Source organism: Rhizophagus irregularis, chromosome 8 (assembly GCF_026210795.1).
Source record: "Rhizophagus irregularis chromosome 8, complete sequence".
In the NCBI taxonomy this organism is placed as follows: Eukaryota; Fungi; Glomeromycota; class Glomeromycetes; order Glomerales; family Glomeraceae; genus Rhizophagus; species Rhizophagus irregularis.
Window position 1 is genome coordinate 5,018,949 of NC_089436.1, and position 21,262 is coordinate 5,040,210.

The 21,262-nt window shown below is 29.2% G+C and overlaps 3 protein-coding genes across 3 annotated transcripts; 1 reads left to right on the top strand and 2 right to left on the bottom strand.

The window, feature by feature from the left end:
* Positions 1-2,339: 2,339 nt before the first annotated feature.
* On the bottom strand, positions 2,340-3,443 carry OCT59_028973 (uncharacterized protein; the record flags this gene model as incomplete). Its single annotated transcript, XM_025328023.2, has 1 exon — positions 2,340-3,443. One exon carries the CDS (start codon positions 3,441-3,443, stop codon positions 2,340-2,342), a length of 1,104 nt encoding a protein of 367 aa, XP_025168499.2.
* Positions 3,444-13,595: 10,152 nt separating this feature from the next.
* Positions 13,596-18,001, top strand: OCT59_028974 (uncharacterized protein). The gene has a single exon (XM_025321574.2). It carries the CDS (start codon positions 13,669-13,671, stop codon positions 17,836-17,838), a length of 4,170 nt encoding a protein of 1,389 aa, XP_025168501.2. The 5' UTR covers positions 13,596-13,668; the 3' UTR covers positions 17,839-18,001.
* A 1,046-nt stretch (positions 18,002-19,047) lies between these two features.
* OCT59_028975 (uncharacterized protein) lies at positions 19,048-20,637 on the bottom strand. Its single transcript, XM_025321575.2, has 2 exons — positions 20,295-20,637; positions 19,048-20,231 (listed from the first exon to the last, which is right to left on the bottom strand). The coding sequence occupies exons 1-2, from the start codon at positions 20,599-20,601 to the stop codon at positions 19,330-19,332; spliced, it is 1,209 nt and encodes a 402-aa protein (XP_025168502.1). The 5' UTR covers positions 20,602-20,637; the 3' UTR covers positions 19,048-19,329.
* Between the last annotated feature and the right edge of the window lie 625 nt (positions 20,638-21,262).

The following is a 21,262-nucleotide window of genomic DNA, read 5'->3' on the forward strand; positions in this document are numbered from 1 at the left end:
AGCTATTACCTTTTTTGGATATTGACCAAAATTATCATAATACCGGCCCTGAAAAAAATGCGTACCAGCTATATATTTCGGATCCATACAATTTTTTTTGAATTTTAGGATTATCAATTAAATAAAAATAAAAATAAACAAACAGTATTATTAATTCATTAATCATATGTCGAAACATTTAACTGATAAATCTAATTAATTATTTCTGTATCAAATACATTAAAGAATACATGTAGATTTCCAATTCAATCTCTATTATGTAGTATTGTCAGTTAATACTCTATCAGGTTTAATTTACATTTTCTATTACTAGGAAATGGAAACCGTTGTAGATCACAATTGCGCTTCGCTCTGGACAATTAAAAGGGCATTATCATCATCATCATTACTCCAGAATCGTTTATTATAATTTTTTGTATTTTTTAACCCTTTTAATTCTTAATGCTGATATGTATAATTTCTAATTTCAAATCTCCTGAGCAAAATTGAATTGTCAAAGATTGGCCTTTAAATACGTAAAGAAAATGAAATATTTTTACCTCTAAATAATATGAATCATCATCGAAGTTTTAACTTAATTCATAGATTTTGTTTCCACGTTGATTGTTTCAATAAATAATAGTTATTACAAAATCATTTAATCGACTCCTGATGCTCCTGATTAATAATTATTGCATACAAGCTATTTTATATATCTATAAATTACGCCCTTAATAAACGACAGATTTTTTATTGTAATATCTGTAATACTATATGTCATCTAACAATGTTAGAAGTTATGCATGTTATTCTTAATACTTACAGTATATTATATTCTTAATCCTAACTTTATTTTACATTTAATAAATGGATCATTTAAATTTTTCGATAATGCCTTGACACATTTGTATTTAATTTTGAATAATCAGAATTTTCATTAGTACTGAAATATAGTAATACATAACATAATAGATAAGACCATGCTTGATATACCAATTCCAAATATGAATTATGGTGCTCTTTATTAATTGTTTAGAAAAAATCTTGTTAACATTTTATGGGTTAGAGTTTTATTATTTAAACTTTTTTTTTTTATGAAAAAATTTAAATAAATCAATGTAACGGTAATCGAAAAATGTAAAATTTATGATATTTATGATATAATTAAACAACAAAACATAATTTGGTGCATCTTTATCAACGAAACTTATTTTTTATTTATTCATTTTATTTTTATTATTATTATTTTTGTTATTACAATTTTACATAAAAAATACATTAAATGCTCAAAGAAATTTACGTTAATCAATATGTGGCGCAGATAAATTAAAATTTTGTGACGCAGCGAAATTTCGGACGGAATTAATTAATTTATTGATTGCTTTTTTTGGAGGTTAAATTGCTATTTTATTTATTATATGATGTCCGCATTATTTATGAATTGGATATATGGTATACTGTGCTTGTTTAAACCGAAGGTACCGAAAGTAACAAAATCTTGAAAATTGAAGGAAATTTTCAAAAATGGGATCGTAGCTCAAGTGGAACACCATGCTGGATAGACATTAAACGGCTTTATAAAAATAATTTAGATCGCCAAAAAATACTATCACTTTCAGAGATAAATTTAAATGTTAAATGTTGATTGATTTTTTTTTTTTTAGAAATAATTGATAAAGTATTTATATAGACACGTGTATTAATTTATTTAGCTATAAGGCCACAAATTCAATTTTTCGGTTCACGTAACATTGAAATTTAAAATTGACCCGGGAACCCGGGGTTTATTGTTTATTAATAAAAAAAGTTTATCATATATAAAATCGTGACATCTGATTGGTTGACTTTTAAAGGGGAGAGTAATTAAAAGAATTTATTTTAACCACGTGATAAACTTACTCCGCCAATAAAATTACGTATTGATCACGTGATAAACTTTTTATATATAAACTTTTTTTTATTGAAATTTGAAAAAGTGACCCGGCCGTGAAGTGAACCGAAAAATTGTGTGGCCTAAAGTTGATTTTAAATTATTATTTATACACTAAAATTTTATTTATAAAAAATTGCATTCAAGGTTTTGGTTAAAAATATTTAAAAGAAAAATAATTTTATAAAAAAGAATCAAAAATAGTAGATAATTGTAAAATACAGTAAATAGACTTTATTAAAATAAACGATAAATAATAAAAAAGTGTAAATATTTTGCTTCTTTATAATAAGTGTATTTAGTTAACAAGAGTAGATATTATTGAAGCACATGGATAAAGTATAAGACAATTGAAATTTCACTAAATAAATCTTGATTATATAATTTCTTTGATTCCTTTATCTCAGTTCAATAATGTAATCCAAAATTATCATTGAATCAATGACATTCTTTCTGCTGCTTTATTATAATATTCAAATGATTTAATTACATTTATTTCAATTCCTACACCATATCGATAACAATATCCAAGTTGATACATTGAATCAAGATCACCTTTTTCAGCTGCTTCTTTATATAATTCAAATGCTTTGATTTCATTTTTTTCAGTTCCTGTCCCATCCTCATAACAAATTCCAAGATTAAAAGTTGAATCAATATCACCTTTTTCAGCTGCTTCTTTATATAATTCAAATGCTTTGATTTCATTTTTTTCAGTTCCTATTCCATCTTGATAACAGCATCCAAGATTAAAAATTGAGCTAATGTGGCCTTTTTCAGCTGCTTCTTTATATAATTCAAATGCTTTGATTTCATCTTTTTCAGTTCCTGTCCCATCCTCATAACAAATTCCAAGATTAAAAATTGAATCAATATCACCTTTTTCAGCTGCTTCTTTATATAATTCAAATGCTTTGATTTCATTTTTTCTGGTTCCTATTTCTTGTGAATAACAGTACTCAAGATTATATAATGAATCAAGATCACCATTTTCAGCTACTTCTTTGTATAGTTCAAATGCTCTATTTTCATTTCTTTCAATTCCTATTCCTTGTGAATAACAATATCCAAAATTATACATTGAACTAATATCATCCTTATCAGCTGCTTCTTTATATAATTCAAATGTTGCAATTTCATGCCCTACTCCATAATCATAATATTCAACATTATTCATTGAATTAATATCACCTTTGTCTTCAGTTCCTATTTCAAGTTGGTGATAGTATTCAGGATGATATGTAATATCATTTAAAGGTTTTGATTGATTCAATTGTATTTTTATTTCTTCTCCATTTGGTATCTTAAATGATGGCTGAAGGTGATTAAAAAATTCAATAACAGATGGATTATCAACAAAAGAAAAGTGAATTTCAGCTGCTTTGACTAGTAAAGATTCAAGAAATTTTTGCTCTTCTTCACTCATACAATCATTAATTTCATTAATTTTTATAGTATTTTGTTGTCTAGATTGTTTCAATTTTGATTTTACGTTATTCGGAGCTTGTTCACATTTTTCAATATGGATTTGCATTCGTTGAGGAACAGCTCGTTTAAATTCTTTAAAACAGTATTTACATTGTACATTAGGGTGTGAGTCTTCACGTTTACCAATTATAGAAAAATCTTTCCAAACAGGTCCCTTTTTTCTTACAACTTCTTCAGCGTAGTCAATTATTGATGTAGTATTACTCTGTTGACTAGATTGTGATTTTGCATTAGTAGGTGCTTTTGGACATTTATTATCAAGATGCGCTTGCATTCGTTCAGGAACGGCTCGTTGAAAATCTTTTAAACAGTATATACATTGTACAGGAAGATGAGTAGCATCATTTTTATTTATACTATTAAAATGCTTCCAGACGGGTCCCTTTTTTCTCTCTATTCTTGTCATTTATTATTTTTTAAATGTTCAGATGCGTATAATATAGTGAAAAGTGAAGAAAAAAATAAATGATATTGAAAGGATAAAAAATTTCTAACGATGGTAAGATATTTATAGTTAAAAAATTTTTTGATGATCGTTTTCAAATTTATCTGTTATACAAACTTTAACTCATATCTAATTTGGTTAGTTTAATATTGAATGATCTAATCAGTTAATTAACTTGTTAATTAACTGATTAGTCGAACACAGCAGTACAACAAACATAATGAGATCGGCAGAAATGGAAAGCAACTATACTTGGATTTTGTGATTGTACGACATGACAAACAAATTTTTTGTATAACCATATGTACAGACACCTATTGTGTACACCTTAAAAAAAAAAAACAAAAAAAAAATATGTACAGACACCTATGTATAAAAGTTAAAAAATAAATATAAAGTTATAATGAATAAAAAAAATATAAAATATAAAATGTAGTTTTTTTCGAGTAGATAAAATCCTATTTGTCACCCCTTATCCGTAGTGTTCGTGCATAATTCCGTAACGCCGGCCCTGTATGCAAATGCCAGTGCGACTGGGGTAGTTGTTACGAAGTGTAGCGTAGAACAGTTACTGCGGCTGCGCCTTATCATTTGTATTTACGTGCGTTTGGTCTCTTTTTTCTTTCATACGTACGTACGTTTTGATTTATTTATTTGCCATGTATATACGTACAGTACACTCAGTGCAACCATACGTACGTAGGTACGTAGGAAAAGATCGGCGTATCTGATCTTAATTTTGTAAAATAGTATGTAGTTTGCGTTTTTTGTTAGTACGTATGATTTTAAATCGTACGTATTACTTTGATTGCTAAATATAGAAAAATTGTACCATACATAGCAAACGTTCATTTTAATATCCATACATGTATGGACACAATCAAAAATACATAAGCATACAATACATACAACGTTAAGCATACACTACATGTTTTATAATCACCTAAATTGTACGTATGTAGTGAAAAAAAATCATACATACGTATATAAATCATTCTTTTTACCAAAATATGAAAATAAAAATTTAAAATAAATATTTTTATTTGTTATACTAGCATGTTATTATTTATGTGCATTTATCTTTGAATAAATAAATTATAAACATAATCATATTTAAGCTTTTTGTAAAAATGTATTCATATGTTCTTTATTAAATTTGAATTTTTTAAATTTTTTTAACTTCTCGCAGAACTTAAATTGAAGCTGCTTCTGCCTGCAAAATACTAAATTACCTATAAAAAAAAATTATAGGATTTCTTGCTACATTATAATCCTAATTCCTTTTTCTTTACCAATCCTAAAGCTTTGATAATTTCTTTTACATCTGAGAGAACTATTTCCATTTTATTAATTATTTAATATTTTAATTGATGTAATTATTTTAAATTTATTTATATTTATGTAATAAAATATTTATAAAAGAATTTTTTTTTTAAAAAAAAATAAATATTGAATTGATTAAAAAAATTAGGGAAAGATAATTACATAATTATATTTTTTCGTATTTAATATATTGTGTAACTATTGATCAAACTTCGAATTATCATAATTATGTGTTATTTGTACGTAATAAAAAATTTTAAATCATACTATCATACATACATATTATTTTATACTGTGATAGTAAGTATACAGTATATGTACCATAAAAAAATCATAAAAATTCCTCAAACATACTAACTTACAAAATCATACTATAATATTATATATACTCGCAAAAGATCATCGTACACTACACACAAGGTTCACTGTAAAGTTTAAATGATCTATGTTTAATTAAAGTTAAAATTAACTGAATTTAATCAAAGGAAATCTCAATAATTTTAGATCTACTAATTAATAATCTTGGGGAAAAATTAAAATCAAATAATCAAAATATTAATCGTAGATGAAAAATTAAAAATTTTATTTTAATTAATAGTTATAAATATATGTAAAAGTCTTTTAAAAACTTCTTGTCACCTGATCACCAACGTTAAGGTGCAGCAGCATTGATCAGGGAGGGAAAGGGAGAGAGAAGGGAATAAGGGAAGGTCGAAAGAGCGAGGGATTAGAGAAAGAGAAGGGAAGGGAAAGAGAAAGAGCGAGGGAATAGAGGGAAAGGGAAGGAAAGAGAAAATGGAAAGAGCGAAAGGAATAAAAGACCTAATAAAAAGAAGATTTAAAGAAAGGAGAAGAGAAGAGAAGGCAGAGAGTAGAGAGACGCCTAAAAAAAGAAGAAAACAACGTTCGTTAATATAAACAAAAAACTGAACCGACTTTTTTACTTTCAGTCGAAAAAAAATTATTTCTTTTTTTTTACTTCACTAACTATTTTTGCTATATACTTACGACAAAACCCTCATTAAGACTACGTGTTGCATGTCATATTTGCATGAGTAAAATTTTTTGATAACTTATGACAATCTGTATATGTCAAATGAGTAATTTTTAATTCTAGATTTAATATTTTATATTCAAATTTTCTATTTCAACAGCGTTGATTTTTTGCTTTAATTATAATTCTGTTAAACCAAATCAGTTGAGTCTACAATGAAAAAAAGTTTAATTATATATTGTACCCATTTAAATGACCAAAAGTAGTAAATATCAACAAAGCAAGGAAAAATATTCATCAAACTAATTGCAAATGGTATATCAATCCTAAAAAAGTGCAGGTAAGTTATCTTATCATTATTCGGTATCAGGTTCGTCAAATTCCATTTCGCCGAAGCCATTTCACCGAATGAACATTTCACCGAAAAATTATTCATTCCATTTGTTATTTTATTGCTTTTATATATATTAAATACATAAAGAAAATATTAATCTAGAAAAATTTTTGATCAGTCAAATTTATTAAATTTATCTCATTGTTGTTTATTATACATTAAATATTTTGTAGAAAAAATAGAATTTATCATAATTACTATAAATTATGGGACGAATTCAAATCTTATGTATCTAATAAGTAGCAAATAGCTGGATTGATAGGAGTAAATACTGTATTATGAAATTGAAAACCGAAAACACGTGGATGTTATCAACAACAACAAATAATAAATTAGTATGTATTTAATTTATTTTAATACTTATAAGCGCGAAATTAAACTAATAAACATATTTTTACTATTATGATAAATAGCTGTAGGTAAATAAATCAATTAATGAATTTGCATTTATTCATTTTACAAGTTTATGCTTTAAAAATTAGCATTTGTGGTTTCAGATTGATTCTGATCGATTTCTAAATTTTAGTAGACGCTGAATCTGTATGGGTCTGTTTTATTTTAACGATATCATATTTGATATTTATAAAAAATTTTTATTAAAAAATAATGATTTTCACGGCTGCGCCGTGAAAATCATGAAAATTCCAGTGACTCCGTGAAATAACTGATTTATCCCACGGTATCCGTACAATAAAGCCCTTTAATATATTTATTTAGACTTTTTATATAGACTTTTTATCCATCTTTTTAAATAAACCTCACCCGTGAGAATATCAAGAAAAAAAATCACAAATTTTAACTAGGAACCGTGGATAACATTACGAATTCAATACTATATATTAATCTTCAAGTTTTGCATGTGATTGCGAAATATTATATAAGAACATATCATACTGAAGGAAAAAGATTTCAGTTGTAAATAGTATGAATCAAGTACAGGAGTATTAAGTATCTTGTTATTTTATTAAATAATGGTTCTAGTAGTGAAATTTAAATTCATTTTATTTTATTTTAGTTTAGGAAAGTGGTTCGGAAATATAAGTTATAAGAGAATAGCTAAAAAAACATGATAAGTGACGACTTATTATCAAAACGAACACCTTTTTGTAATAAAAGTAAACTACTAGTAGAATCGGAATCGCTACAGTAGTACGAAAGTGTGAAAGAACACTTAATAAAAAAAAATTAAGATTAGCCGCTTAATTCCTTAAACTACTAGTAATTGGTTTGAAAATGAAATGCTGTAAAATATTAAACGAGCGACAAATTGATGGAACGAACCTGCGAAAATTGAATTGAAAAATGTTTCAGGTGAGCAACTGGTAACACGTGATTTTTTCGAGCCATGTGATTCCTGCGCCACCAGGTCGTGGTAGTGCCTCATCCGAAAGTAGAGGTTAGAACCGATTTGAATTTTACTAACCGGGTTTAAAACGATTATAATCGGTTTGCAATTCGATTAACCGGTTTTTACTACAACCGATTTAAACCGGTTAACCGGTTTGTTACAATCGGTTTAAACCGGTTAACCGGTTTGTTGCAATCGGTTTAAACCGGTTAACCGGTTTGTTGCAATCGGTTTAAACCGATTGCAACCGGTTTGTTGCAACCGATTTCGATTCATCAGTTTCTTTTTTTTTTATTACCTCGATTTTTATTGTAAGTTATCGCAACAATTAAACGGTTATATTAATAATAAAATATTACATGAAATATTCGCATTATATACTGTATCGCATGCTTTTTTCTTAATTATTATGTAATTATTATGCTGCTGTTAAATTTTTTATTATTAATTATTTTAAACGCTTAAATTTTCATGATATAATTTGAACTTATTAATTGTTCATTATTTATTAATTAATTATTAATTGTTCATTATTTATTAATTAATTATTAATTGTTCATTATTTATTCATTGTTCATATTTATAAACTAAGAAAAAAATATTTAATTACTCTTCTTTAGATGGGAAAATTTCAAAATGAAAACTATTACGCTTTAAAAATAACATTTTATCCACCAAATCAGGTGATAAGCGGGTTCTTCTTGCTGAAATATGATTTCCAGCGTCTGAAAATAAACGTTCGCTCGGCACTGATGTGGACGGAATAGAAAGGTATTTTCGTGCCAGTTGGGATAGAACAGGAAAGATGACCTTGTTTTTAGACCACCATTCCAATGGGTCATTTTTAATTCCAATTGGCTCTAACCTTGTATAACAAGCTACCTCGCTATCTTCAGGATTTGTTTGTAAACCGCCTTCTAATTCAAGAAAAAAATCATCTTCTTCATAGCTTTTATCCATAATTAAAGGTTCTTCAATGCCTGGAGCATTTAAACTTTGTTTTAATTCCTCGTATAAGATTAGTACTAGACGCTGCGCCTCATTTCGATTTTCTTCTGTTGACCAATGAAAATGTTTAAATCTAGGGTCAAGAAATGTAGCGACTAAAGCAATGTCTGTTGGAACTGCCCATAATTCATCCATTGACAAATAAATTGCAGCACGAACTTTCTGAAGCAAACCGTTAGTAGAAATAGATGGCAAATACTCTACTCTATTTGGATCTAAGTTGTCCAATTCAGTATTAGAAGAACGTACTTGATTTCTGATATTCTGTCCTTGAACATGAGTATTTTTCATTTTTTGACAAAACTGCCTATGTGCATATTGCCAATGCTGACGAGCACCAGCAGTAGGAATGTCATCATCTGTAACGCTATCATCATCGTCTTCGTAACTTTCACCATATATAAGATTTATGTAAGTTTGAACACTTTCATTATCTTTCGGGGCAAATTTCTTTTTGAGCAATTCCATATACGGATAAACAAGACTAAGCGTCGGATATTCAGCGCCACATAAACGTCGGGTTACTCTTTCAATTGGTTCCAGCAACTTCATCATTTCTTGTAAAAACCTATACGTAAACCAAAAAATTTTCGTTAAAGACAGAGTTTAATTAATAAATATAATTATAAAAACAATAAGTTAATATTAATTACTCTTTCTCTTCGACTGATAAACATAATTTCTCTAGCTTTTCCCCTTCCTTTTGTGAAGTACGATCCGGCTTAGAAAGTAAAGTTGCCGAGACAAACCTCATTGCATTATGTAGTTCCAGAACTCGTTTCCATGCCAGATACGTAGAGTTCCACCTAGTTTTTGTATCCGTTAAAACATCCAGAGGACTTACTACTGAATGTTGAATGTCCTGATTCATTTCGTTTTGTGCCTCACGTAGTCGTTGAGCTTGTTTAGGGAGTCGAAAAAAATTTTGCAAATTTTTAATGCGACAATGAATCTCCCTACACTGCTTTAGCCCTTCTTGCACTGATAATTGCAGTGTATGAGCCGCACATGGCTGACGTCTTATTACATTGAAATAGTTATCGTGCAATAGCTCTATCCCCTTCAGCATATTGGCAGCATTGTCCGTCGCTATGGTAAAAACTGTATTATCAAGACGCCATCTATGAATTATTTGAAATAATTCCTCACTAATGACTTCACCGGTGTGCGGATATTCAATATGATTACAAGAGAGTAAGACTTCTCTAAATTTAAAATCTGACGATAACCAAGTTGCCGTGACACCAAGAAAACTATGTCGAGATTTTGATGTCCATAGGTCGGTTGTTAGGTGAATAGCTGTTACACTATTTAGAAGGAGTGATTGAAGCTGATTATGACACCAATTATAGGCTTCGTGAATTAACCCTTTTGCTGTTTTTTCACATGGGATCTTAAATCCTGGTTCACAAGTATAAACAAACTCTCGGAAGGACTCATTTTGTAAAACATATAAAGGCAGGACAAAATGAATAATAAATTTCATCAACATTTGCGATAATAGTTCTTGCCTTTCCGGAGAACATGTACTTGGACGATTGCTTGTTTGTACAACTTTTGGCTAATAAGAAATTCCAGTCATTTAATTATGTCATATAAATGATATTTTATTAATTTAGCAATATCGTACCTCATTATTAACATCCAAATATTCGGTATAGTTTTCCTTGATTATGCCATGCTTGTCACGCAGGTGAGCGATCAAGTTTGACGTATTACCACCTTTACGACTGTATGGATATGGATTTTGATTGGCACGCTCACAAATTTTACAGTATGCAATTTCAAAATTTGATTCGTCAGTGCGAAAGAAGAAAGAGGTATGGCTTTTGTTACTACGGGTAATGCCAATCCGTCTTCGGCTTGTGGATGGCGTAGATGGTGTAGACCGTATAGTTCCGGTATCATCGTCTGAAGTCATTTTTTTTTCTTAATTTTTTCTTTGTAAATTGCAAACTCGAAATTATAAATATTATTTGATTCAAGATTATCATATTACCGTAGAATACAATTTTAATCAATTTCAAATAAAAAAAAAGGAATGTATCTGTATGATATTTTTAACAAAAGGAGATTTTTTTTCGCACATATGATCAGTAAACAAAGTTGTCATTTATTATGTACAATGAACGTATATTATACTAAAAAGAGTTATATTACATTTGTGGCTAAAAATAAATATTACACGTCAAGATTCTTTTTTTAATAGATCATCAAATCGATTATAGAAATAAAGTGAAGATCTTCCGGCATTCTTTTTTATTTTCTGATAATGACCGCATATCTTAATTTTTTCAGTTATATCATCAGATCAGAAAAATGAACGTAACGTTCTTCAGACTTTGAATGGCTAAAAAACTAAAAAAAACCTGAATAACGCAATTCAGAAAAAGAAGATTCGATTTTAAAAAGGAAATCACTTTCCATTTTTGATTTGCCTTTATTTTTTCGTCAAAAAAATTAAAGTAAAAAAAGAAATCATTTTCTATTTTTATTTATTTTTTTAAAGTATAATAATAAATTCTTAGAAAATAAAAAAAGTAATATGCGCAGTGAATTCTGAATTACGTATTTGTTTGGAAAATATCATTGTACCAGATTATGAAATATTCCGAATTATGCAGATTTTGTACCCCTGAGTTACAACATATACCATATAAAGTTAAACTCATTGTTCTCTATGAGATTTGAAGTCACAAGTTTTTCATGAATTTGAAAATCAAACTATTTATCCAGCGTCCAATTTAATCGAAAAAATCTTAATCTTACTATCAACGTCGGTCAATTTTCCTAAAAAAAATAATAATTTTGTAAATATAATTATTTATTATTATTATTATTTTTATTATTATACTCAAAGAGAACGGTGTAAAGGAAAAGTTAATAAATTACACCTACCCGACTGCAAATATACCCCATGAATCCAATATAATTATTAATATAATTAAGAAAAAATTGAAAGAAAAAAAAATTAAAAAAAAGTTTAGGGAAAGAAAATGGATAAAGAAAGAGATCGGTTCAAAAAAGGGAATTTCTGAATCTGAAAAAAAAATAAGTACCGAAAAAATTCCGAAAAAAAAAGGACAATAATTTGGTCCAAAAAGAGTGAAAAAAATTAAACCTAAACGTGAAAAGAATGAGAAAAATTTTTCGGTTTAAAAAAAAAACTAAACCAAAAGAAAGGGTTTTTCGGTTTGAAAAATTATAATTCTGATTAAGGTAAAATTTCATTAACTGAAATTGTATTAGTTGATTGAAATGTACACGGTCGGATCGAATAAATAGATCATGTCACGGGTTTTAATTATAAATCCAAACGTCAGACAAATTTTTTTAGTTATCGTTATAGTTATATAGATTTATCAAAAAATTTATTATAGATTTAATTACAAATTATTAATATGGTTATGTATCTATATAATTAAAAACAATCTCACTAAAAAAAAAATTCATTAATATCAAGAAAAAAAATTTTCACTCAAATTAATTAGTCGGAAATAATATTGAAAAAAAACAAATCTCAATAAATCAAAAAAGTTCTCACTAAATTGAAAAAAAAAATCTCAATAAACAAAAAAAGTTCTCACTAAATCAAAAAAATTCTCACTAAAAAAAACGTCAGAAACCAATATCATTGACTAAAAAAAATCTTACTAAATATCGAAAAAGCTGTAGGACATAGTTCTAATCTTATAGTCTTGACCCAAAAAAGAATAAATATTTTTTGGGTTAAAAAAATTTTGGTAAATTGATTAAAGAAACGATAATAATAAAATTTATTTATTTTATGTAAAGTACGATAATAATAAAAAAAGGGATAAAAAAATTAATAAAAAAAAAGACTAAAAAGGTAGTTTCAGCTTTTACGTTAAAAAACTGAAAAATAATAACAATTATTATTATATAAATGGTTAGTTGTGGCGGAAATGACCACAAATAAAGTGCAATTAATAAGATAAATTATACTTTTTTTTGTTAGTATTAATCCAGTTAAAATTTCAATTAACCGGAAATGCTTAGATTGGGTTATCGTAGTCAGTTAATTAACAAATATTGAACATTAAGTCATTACTCATTAGTCACCATTCACAAAAATTAAAAATCGGTTTTGATCGGTTTGATTAATCGGTTTAAACCGGTTTGAATATAACCGGTTAATCGGTTTAAACCGGTTGAATATAACCGATTAATCGGTTTAAACCGGTTTGAATATAACCGGTTAACCGAATCGTAAACCGTTTAAATTTCGAATCGGTTAAACCCGGTTATAAATCCGATAACCGATTCCGGTTCTAACCTCTATCCGAAAGCATACCAATTATTGGGGCGTCCAAAACGGGAAAGTTCGGTAATACCATGCAGTAATGTGACTAGAATAATTCTTTCGGTATATATTATGGCTTCTTTTGGTATGAATGGAATTTTTTCTTTGAATATTAGTATTGTTCTAATATTTAAATACTAACCTAATCAAGAAAATCTAAGTCACGTGTTTGTGATTTGATTTACATATTTGTCAATTTTTACAATATTGGCCAGATAAGAATTGTAACCGCGTGTATCTTTTGACTAAAAAAATAAAATTTTTACATTGAAGCAATTTCAATAAAACAGAGTTTGTATTGTACTTTGTGGTACAACCACAAAAACTATATTTTTTTTCACTTTTTTTTCCTTTTTTTTATTGAACTTTTTACGCAATTTACATTTTATTCTTCGTTACTTGTGTGAAATAGAACGAGTAATAATAGAATTCATTATGTCAATTATTCAAATTGAAAATTTTTTTTCAGAAATAGAAAACTCAATTGAACTTGAACTCCAGGACAAAACTCTAAACCAACCTGAGATTGAAAAAAAATTTAAAGAAGGAAAAGAATTGATTGACAAACTAGAAGAAGATGATGAAGAACGGCATGGACTATTTAGGTACAAATATCATATAACATATGCTAATTATTTAAAAGTTAGCGGGGAAGTAGATAAAGCTAGTAAGCAGGAAAAACTAGCAAAGAAATTTAAAAATTTTTCTGAAAAACCTGAGATAATAGATACCTACAGAACAGAGTCAAGGTTATTTGTGGGCGCTACTCTAGGAAATATCCATCAAGCTTCTAATCAAGAGGAAGAGGATATTCATGAAGCTGTAGAGAAAGAATTAAGGGAGATTAAAGATATTTTAGATGATAACGTTATTGAATTTTTTCGAAATACTTTTCAACAGTTTAATAGCTTACCCAAATCTTTTGAAGATTATAAGAATATCGTTGAGTATGAAATTATTTTACGTAGGATAGCAGATAACCCAATTAATGAGTCGCTAATTTATTTGGAAAATTCTCAGATTAATGATACTAGCAAGGATCAAAAATCAAAAATTAATAAAGTAAATAAACAACAAATGATTTCTTCTTTAGAGGAATTAAAATCATTAGCTAGTAAAGTAGCTTATTTAAAAAGATTGGATTTTATATATCATGTCTTGAATTCTCCAAACAAAAAAGAAATTTTATTTAGCAATACTCTCTTTACAAAAGAAGAAATTAATAAACGGTTTAAAGACATCGCTTTATATTTCCATTCGGATAAAACGAACCGATTTAATACTCCAATTTGGCTTCAAGAAAATCATAGAAACCTAGGTGACGAACTTTTTAATTTTGCTCTAGAGTTTAAAGAAAGTTTACTAGATGACTTGGAAGGAATCTCACAAAATGAAGGTTATTTGACTTTTCACGAAAAAAAAGCAAATGACCTATGGAAAATTGCGATCGATTATCGTAATGCATCTAAAGGTCAATGGGATAAGTTGAAAGTATTAAATAAAGATGATGTTGAGGAATTATCTCCTGATAAATTAAAGATTTCTTGCATGGATAATGGAATGTTAGCTTATCAGGAGTATCGGGCAGCTTGCAAATTTGTTGATAAATCTAAACAACTAAAAAAGCAAGTACAATTACGAGGAAATATGGCACTATGCTTATACATTTCTAACAAATTTGTAGAAGCTCAGTTATATGCTTTATCAGCAATTCAATTGCAACTTAAAAATTCTCAAAATATCACACAACAGGAATTTATTGAGACAAAAAAAATATTTGATAAAGTTAAAGGTGGAGACCCTACGACGGATACTACAGAGGGGAATACTTCAGTGAATACTAAAGAAACTTTTGACCTAGATACTGAAATTAAGCTAAAAGACAAATCTGATAATGCAATGGCTTTAGTAAAAACGGTGGATCAAGGAATTTCCTTTTTTGAGAGAAAGGCTATTCAAGATGCAATTAACAACGATATGGCAAAAATAAGTATTGGGCTAATGCTCAAGGCAGACCAGAATTTAGTCCGTTATCAAGTACCTAAAGAAGTAATTTTGCACGCCAAGGAACGTGCTGTGAAGCATAAAGTTGCGGGGGGTGCAGCTACGGGAGGAGCAGTGGTTGTGGGAACGTCAGTAACAGTAACTGCTTGTCTTGATATTTATGAAGCAGTAGCCATAATCGGAGTTACGTCAGTTGGTGGTCCACTTGCACTTGTCGGAGGACTACTTGCTCTTGGTTTAGGTATATGGGCCGGTGTGAACTTATGGAAAAGAGGGAACCGTCTCAGAGAAGTTCCAGAAATTCGTGAAAATCTTAATAAAATCATGGTCGAAACAATAGGAGCTTATAATAAAGGGGAATATCAGGAAGTTATCAAAGCACTTTCCGAAGAATATAATAAGAAGACGAAGGATAGTCTTTTAAAATTAACAAATCGTGAAGATTTCATTAAGGCTGATGAGTTAATAGAAACACTATTAAGGTATGGTTTTAGATCTGATGGTATTGCTTATCTATTAAATTTGCTTGGTGAGGTTTTAAGTAGTGGAAAAGTAAAAGTTGAAGGAAAAACAAACAAAGAATTAAAAATATTTGCAATGAGTGTTTATAATGGCGCACTAAGTGAAAAACTAGTAGACGATGCTAAGAAACTTGATGACCGTATTCGTGAATTACGAAAGGGCCGTATTGTTAGTACTTTTAATAAAATTAAAGATTATGTTTTACTTAAAGAATATAGTGATATAGCTCAAGAGCACAAAGATGATGCCGAAAAAATGCCTTTTCAGTCAAGACTGGAAGAAATGCGCAATATTACAAAAATTAATCGAGCAATTTTCGATATATTAGATGCTGGTGAAGATGAAATTGAGCGGGCTATCAAAACTATTAAGGAAGTTCAAGATTCAATCGACAATAATTATCAGTTTGTTAATTCTGCTAAATGGCGTTACGAAGTTTTGGAGGATTTATTATGGGTTATTAGTGGCAAAGAATCATCTGCTGAATCATCCGAAGAATCGCCCAAATTATCTCTAATCACTTACGTAGATAATAAATACATCAGTTATCTAAGTCAACAACTAAAACAGGCATCTTCAAACCAAGAAAAATTACGTCTTAATAATTCAATAGCAGCATGCTATGAACAATTAGCTGAGAAAGAAGATATAATTAATCGATTAAATGGTTTACGTCATTGGAAAGCTACTCAAAAGCACTATGAGAAAGCGCGTGAGATAGATCCAGAAAATTTAGATGCTGCACTTGGTTTTGCAAAATGTTTACTAAAATTATCTAAATATACTCAAGTTATTCAACTTTTAAATATCTGTCCAAACATAACTTCTTTATCTGAATATTGGTACTTTCGTAGTATTGCTTATCAAAAGAAGGCTGATTATAAGAATGCTAAGGAGAATATTATTGAGGCATTGAAATTAGATAATAAAAACAAATTAGCTGATGAACAGAGGTCACTTCTCAAAAAGATAAGTGAAGAAATTACAATTGAATGGCGTATTAACCGTTACGAAAAAGAAGGAAAGGATACCAAATATGACGACGTAGATTATTTTAAAAGTTCCCATAGTAATGAGAGTCCTACTTATAACATTCTTTCAATTGATGGAGGGGGTGTATGTGGAATATTGCCTGCCTTATGGCTTAGTGAAATAGAATATCGTACCCATAGACCTATTTCTCATCTTTTTAATATGATAGCTGGGACATCGGCTGGAGGAATCATTGCTGCTGGACTATCGGTACCATCCTGGAAGAAACTTTATGATTCAAAGAAAAATCCATATTATGAATGTTCAGATTCAGAACCAAAGTTTTCAGCTTCGAAATTATTAAATCTTTATCAGGACCGAGCAAAAGACTTGTTTATCACCACAAGTAATAATAATTTATGGTCATTTTTTAAACCAAAATATACAGAACAAGATCGCAGTTCGTTGTTTTCTGAATATTTTGGTAAAGTACGCTTGAATCAAGCGCTCACTGAATTGGTTATTCCCGCAGTAGATGAAAATAACTTGGCACAGACACATTTCTTTACACGTTATGATGATCGTAGTTATGATTCAAAAGAAGATACTTTTTTTGATACTGTAATGGCAACGACAGCTGCGCCTACCCTATTTCCACCTTACAAGATAAAAGACAGAGGTATTTTCTTAGACGGAGCTTTACATCTTAACAACCCAACAATAGCAGCATATGAGAAAGCTATCCAATATAACGCAGAAAAAGAAAAGATTTCGGTGCTTTCGCTTGGTACAGGAAGTTACGTCCCGGATCCTTTAAATCCTGACCTATATCGTGGTAGTCTTTTTTGGGCACGAAATCTACACAAAGTAATACTACCTCAACAGGAAGGTAATGCTGATAGTTTAATGTACAGTTTATTGGGAAATCGCTATCAACGATGGCAAGTTTGGCTTGAAGAACCAATAGAATTGGATGACTGCGAAAGTATCTCTTATCTCTTAGAGCTGGGTCATCAATATATAGAAGAGCTTGATTCTTCGGATGATAACCCTATAAACAAGTTGGTAGAGTCTTTTGAGAAAGGATTTGCAAACAAAGTTTTATGAAATTTATTGGAATTCTTACTAGAGTCGTTATTTGTAATTGAGATATTCCATATGTACATCAAGGTTTTGACTGTTCTTTTTTTTTCAAACTACCTATTGTGATATTAGCAAACCCGTATTAAAATAAATAATATTCTTAAATAAAGCAATTTATTCAGTACTTAAAAATTTTATATCGAAATTTCTTAATTGGATTAATAATTAAAATAAATGACACATTTGACGGCTTTAACCAGTACTTTTATTTATATAAAATAAGTAATATCATAAATATGTATATGATTCGACTTATTCGTCATAATTTTTTAAAAGTCAAATCACCGGGGGTGATCATCACCGTTGGCCTGAATTATTAATTTTTACCGGCACTATATTTTTTTAATGCTGATCGATCGCCATAATTTCAGTCACCGGTGATCATAACCCCCTGATGATAGTTAGAAAAATTCTTTTTAAAAAACCGAAAATTTCGCCTTTAATCAAATTTAGTATGTGCAATAGCGATCGCAAAAGTTCTTTAAAAGCCCCACAAGTTTTTTTTTATTTTTTTTTACTTTCGCTCCTAAACTAAAGTTTTTGGGACATATTCCTCATTAAGATTACGTGTTGCATGTCATATTTGCATGAGTAATCATTCTTATACAATATACTGTACATGTACTATATATAATTAAACCTTTTTTTCATTGTACTTAACTGATTGGGTTTAACAGAATTATAATTAAAGATTTACGAAAATTTCAATAGTTCAATAATATTCCGAGTTATTAGTTCAGACTGACCAACATCGGATTTTAAGTCAAAGCCTCATCAATCAGTATTAATTTGTTTCGACTGTACGAAAGTGTGTAATTACATATAAGCACTTATTTAACTAAAAAATTTACGAAACTCGTGATCAATATGGAAGGCGATCATAACGCAAAAAAAAGATGATTAGTTGATTTTGCATTGCACTTATTTCATATCTAAAGATTTATTATTCTTCTTCTTCTTTATTAACCACCTTGTAATAATTTAATCCCACTTCAAAAGAGTGGAAAGAGTGACAAAATTATTAAATGCAATGGGTATGATGTAAAACTTGGATGATTTGTGTAATATTTGTTCTTTTTATCTTAAATTTTGTGTTTCCTTTCTTTAATATCCACCAGATAAATATTATACCATCCCTGTTACAAGAAAAGAAGAGAAGACGGAATTATAATTATGCGTGCTCTAGATATAATCTACAACAAAAAAAACTATAATAATTTATTAAACAACCCGAAGTTAAAATACATATATATATTTAATAGTAATAATATATATTCAAGTAAAAATAAAAGTAAAAATAGAATGCTATAAAGCAAATTTAACGCATTAAAATACAATATACTATTACAATCTAATAACTTCAAATCATGTTGAAATATTATTTTTTTCTTTCTTAAACGTTCGACTTGCCATACTTTGCTGTAAACAGTCGATATCAAATTAATCAAAGAGCCTTTACGAAAGAAATGTCAATTTATAATTATGGTTATCCATAATCTTCTTCTTATCCCGTGTGAGCACAGACTTAATACTTCCATATGAACAATCTACGATCATTGGATATCCAATATCACCCTGAAAATTGAATAAAGCATTTGAAAGCTGGTAATTGCATGTTAATGTCACGCCCGTTAGCCTGGGGTCAGCGCTGACTAGTCGCAGAATGCCCTTCTTTTTCCCAATGCGGAATGCTTCTTGTTCATTCCAGGTGAACCAACTTATGCTCTTAAACATTATACCTTTCGCGATATACGTTAGTGCTTTGGTATCCTCATCGTAGGATTTCGTTTGCGTCATGACCGTTTTCGTCAACGTAGTAGAAGCAGAAGTGTTATGGCTAGATTTGACGACCTCTGCACAGTCAGGTAATTCAACGAACTCAATAACATAATTTATATTATCAACCAACTTTGTCTTGCTCCGATCGAGTGCTGTAATAATCTTTTCAAGTGATGAAAACGGACTCTTGAGAGTAATAGGATATCCTATAAAGTTCTGTGGCTGATAAATATAGGTTTTTCCGAGCTTGTACTCACAATACAGCGACACACTTGACAGTCGAGGATCCACACTACTAATTTTGCATATACCTTCTGTCGTACCACTAATGAAGGCTAGTCTTTCATCAATGGGAAAATATGCAATGCTTCTAGATATTAGGCCTTGAATTAGGTAGGTTAGACTCTTTGGGTCTGCAGGAATGTTCGTTGTTTGCGTACCCAAGGATTTCATGGATAATGAAAACGTTGCAGAAGTATTATTGTTTTTGCTTCTTTGTTCGCTTTTGAATATTTTTAATTTCTTTTCACTTTGTTGCAATTCCTCATCATCATCGTCATCCTTGAATGGATAAGTTCCTTAGGAAGCGAAACTAGAATTAGTTTTTAAGTGTTAGAAAAGTCTGTGTTACATGTAAATACCGAGTAAAATTTTGTTACTGTCATATTCTTTTAAGACTTCTTTCAAACTATGGTATGAGAACGAACACTTCGATCGGCTTTTAAATGCCTCAGCTATTTCCACTAATCTTCTTGATGGTCCAATTTTTAATCCACAACGTTCAAATTCTTCTTTAGTCATGTTAGTGAAATCAAACCCAGTAATCTTTTCTCTGCGAAGAATTTCGAAGTCATCGTCATGGAATTTTAGGTCCTGTCTTCGTAAAAAAGCGATAAGGGCATCGGTATCCCAATTTTCAATTGGTAAAGAATCAATTCCGATAGACATAAGTTAAAAGTTTTGTTTGCAAGTTATGAGAAAAATGAATTTATTGTGAGAATTTATATGGTCACACATTTAAGTAATTATTGCATATTTCGGGAAAATTTTTTCCGGTCAAGCCAATCATTAGACTCACCTTACTGCGGATATTGTTAACTAATTAAAGTTAAATCTTTATATTGTGTAAATAAAATAAATAAATACGGCTGGCTGGCACATAGCTAAAATTGCAATAAAAATAGATGGTGCAGTAAGTTCAGTTGTAAATTAAAAAAAACTTATTTGCGTTCTATATAAAAAGGTAGAAGTCATATCGGAAATTTTTCTCGTGAAACCTTATAAAATGCTCCATATAGTCCCGATCCGACCTTAAGATTTTGGTTAAAAAAAAAAAAAAATTCGGAAACGGTTTTATATGATCACGAGAAAGTTTAATTTCCACCTTAAGTAATTTACAAAACATTTCTCTCAGTATTTGTTAGGATACGTTTTGGCTCTTATAGTTGGGCTCAAGAGAAGGAATTGATGAGAGATTTCTGTAAATGAAGCAAGATCAGAAATTGTTTTTCTTTCGAAATTAGAAACATGAACAATAAACAACTCAATTCTACTAGCAGATACTGAATTAGTATGGGTCTATTGTCATTTTAATGATATATTTGATATT

Excerpts from the sequence above, each read along its gene's own strand:
- OCT59_028975 (XM_025321575.2), bottom strand. The coding sequence starts at position 20,601 with ATGTCTATCGGAATTGATTCTTTACCAATTGAAAATTGGGATACCGAT. Across the intron at positions 20,232-20,294 it reads CAGTAACAAAATTTTACTCG|GAACTTATCCATTCAAGGAT; the intron begins GTATTTACATGT and ends TCGCTTCCTAAG.
- OCT59_028974 (XM_025321574.2), top strand. The coding sequence starts at position 13,669 with ATGTCAATTATTCAAATTGAAAATTTTTTTTCAGAAATAGAAAACTCA.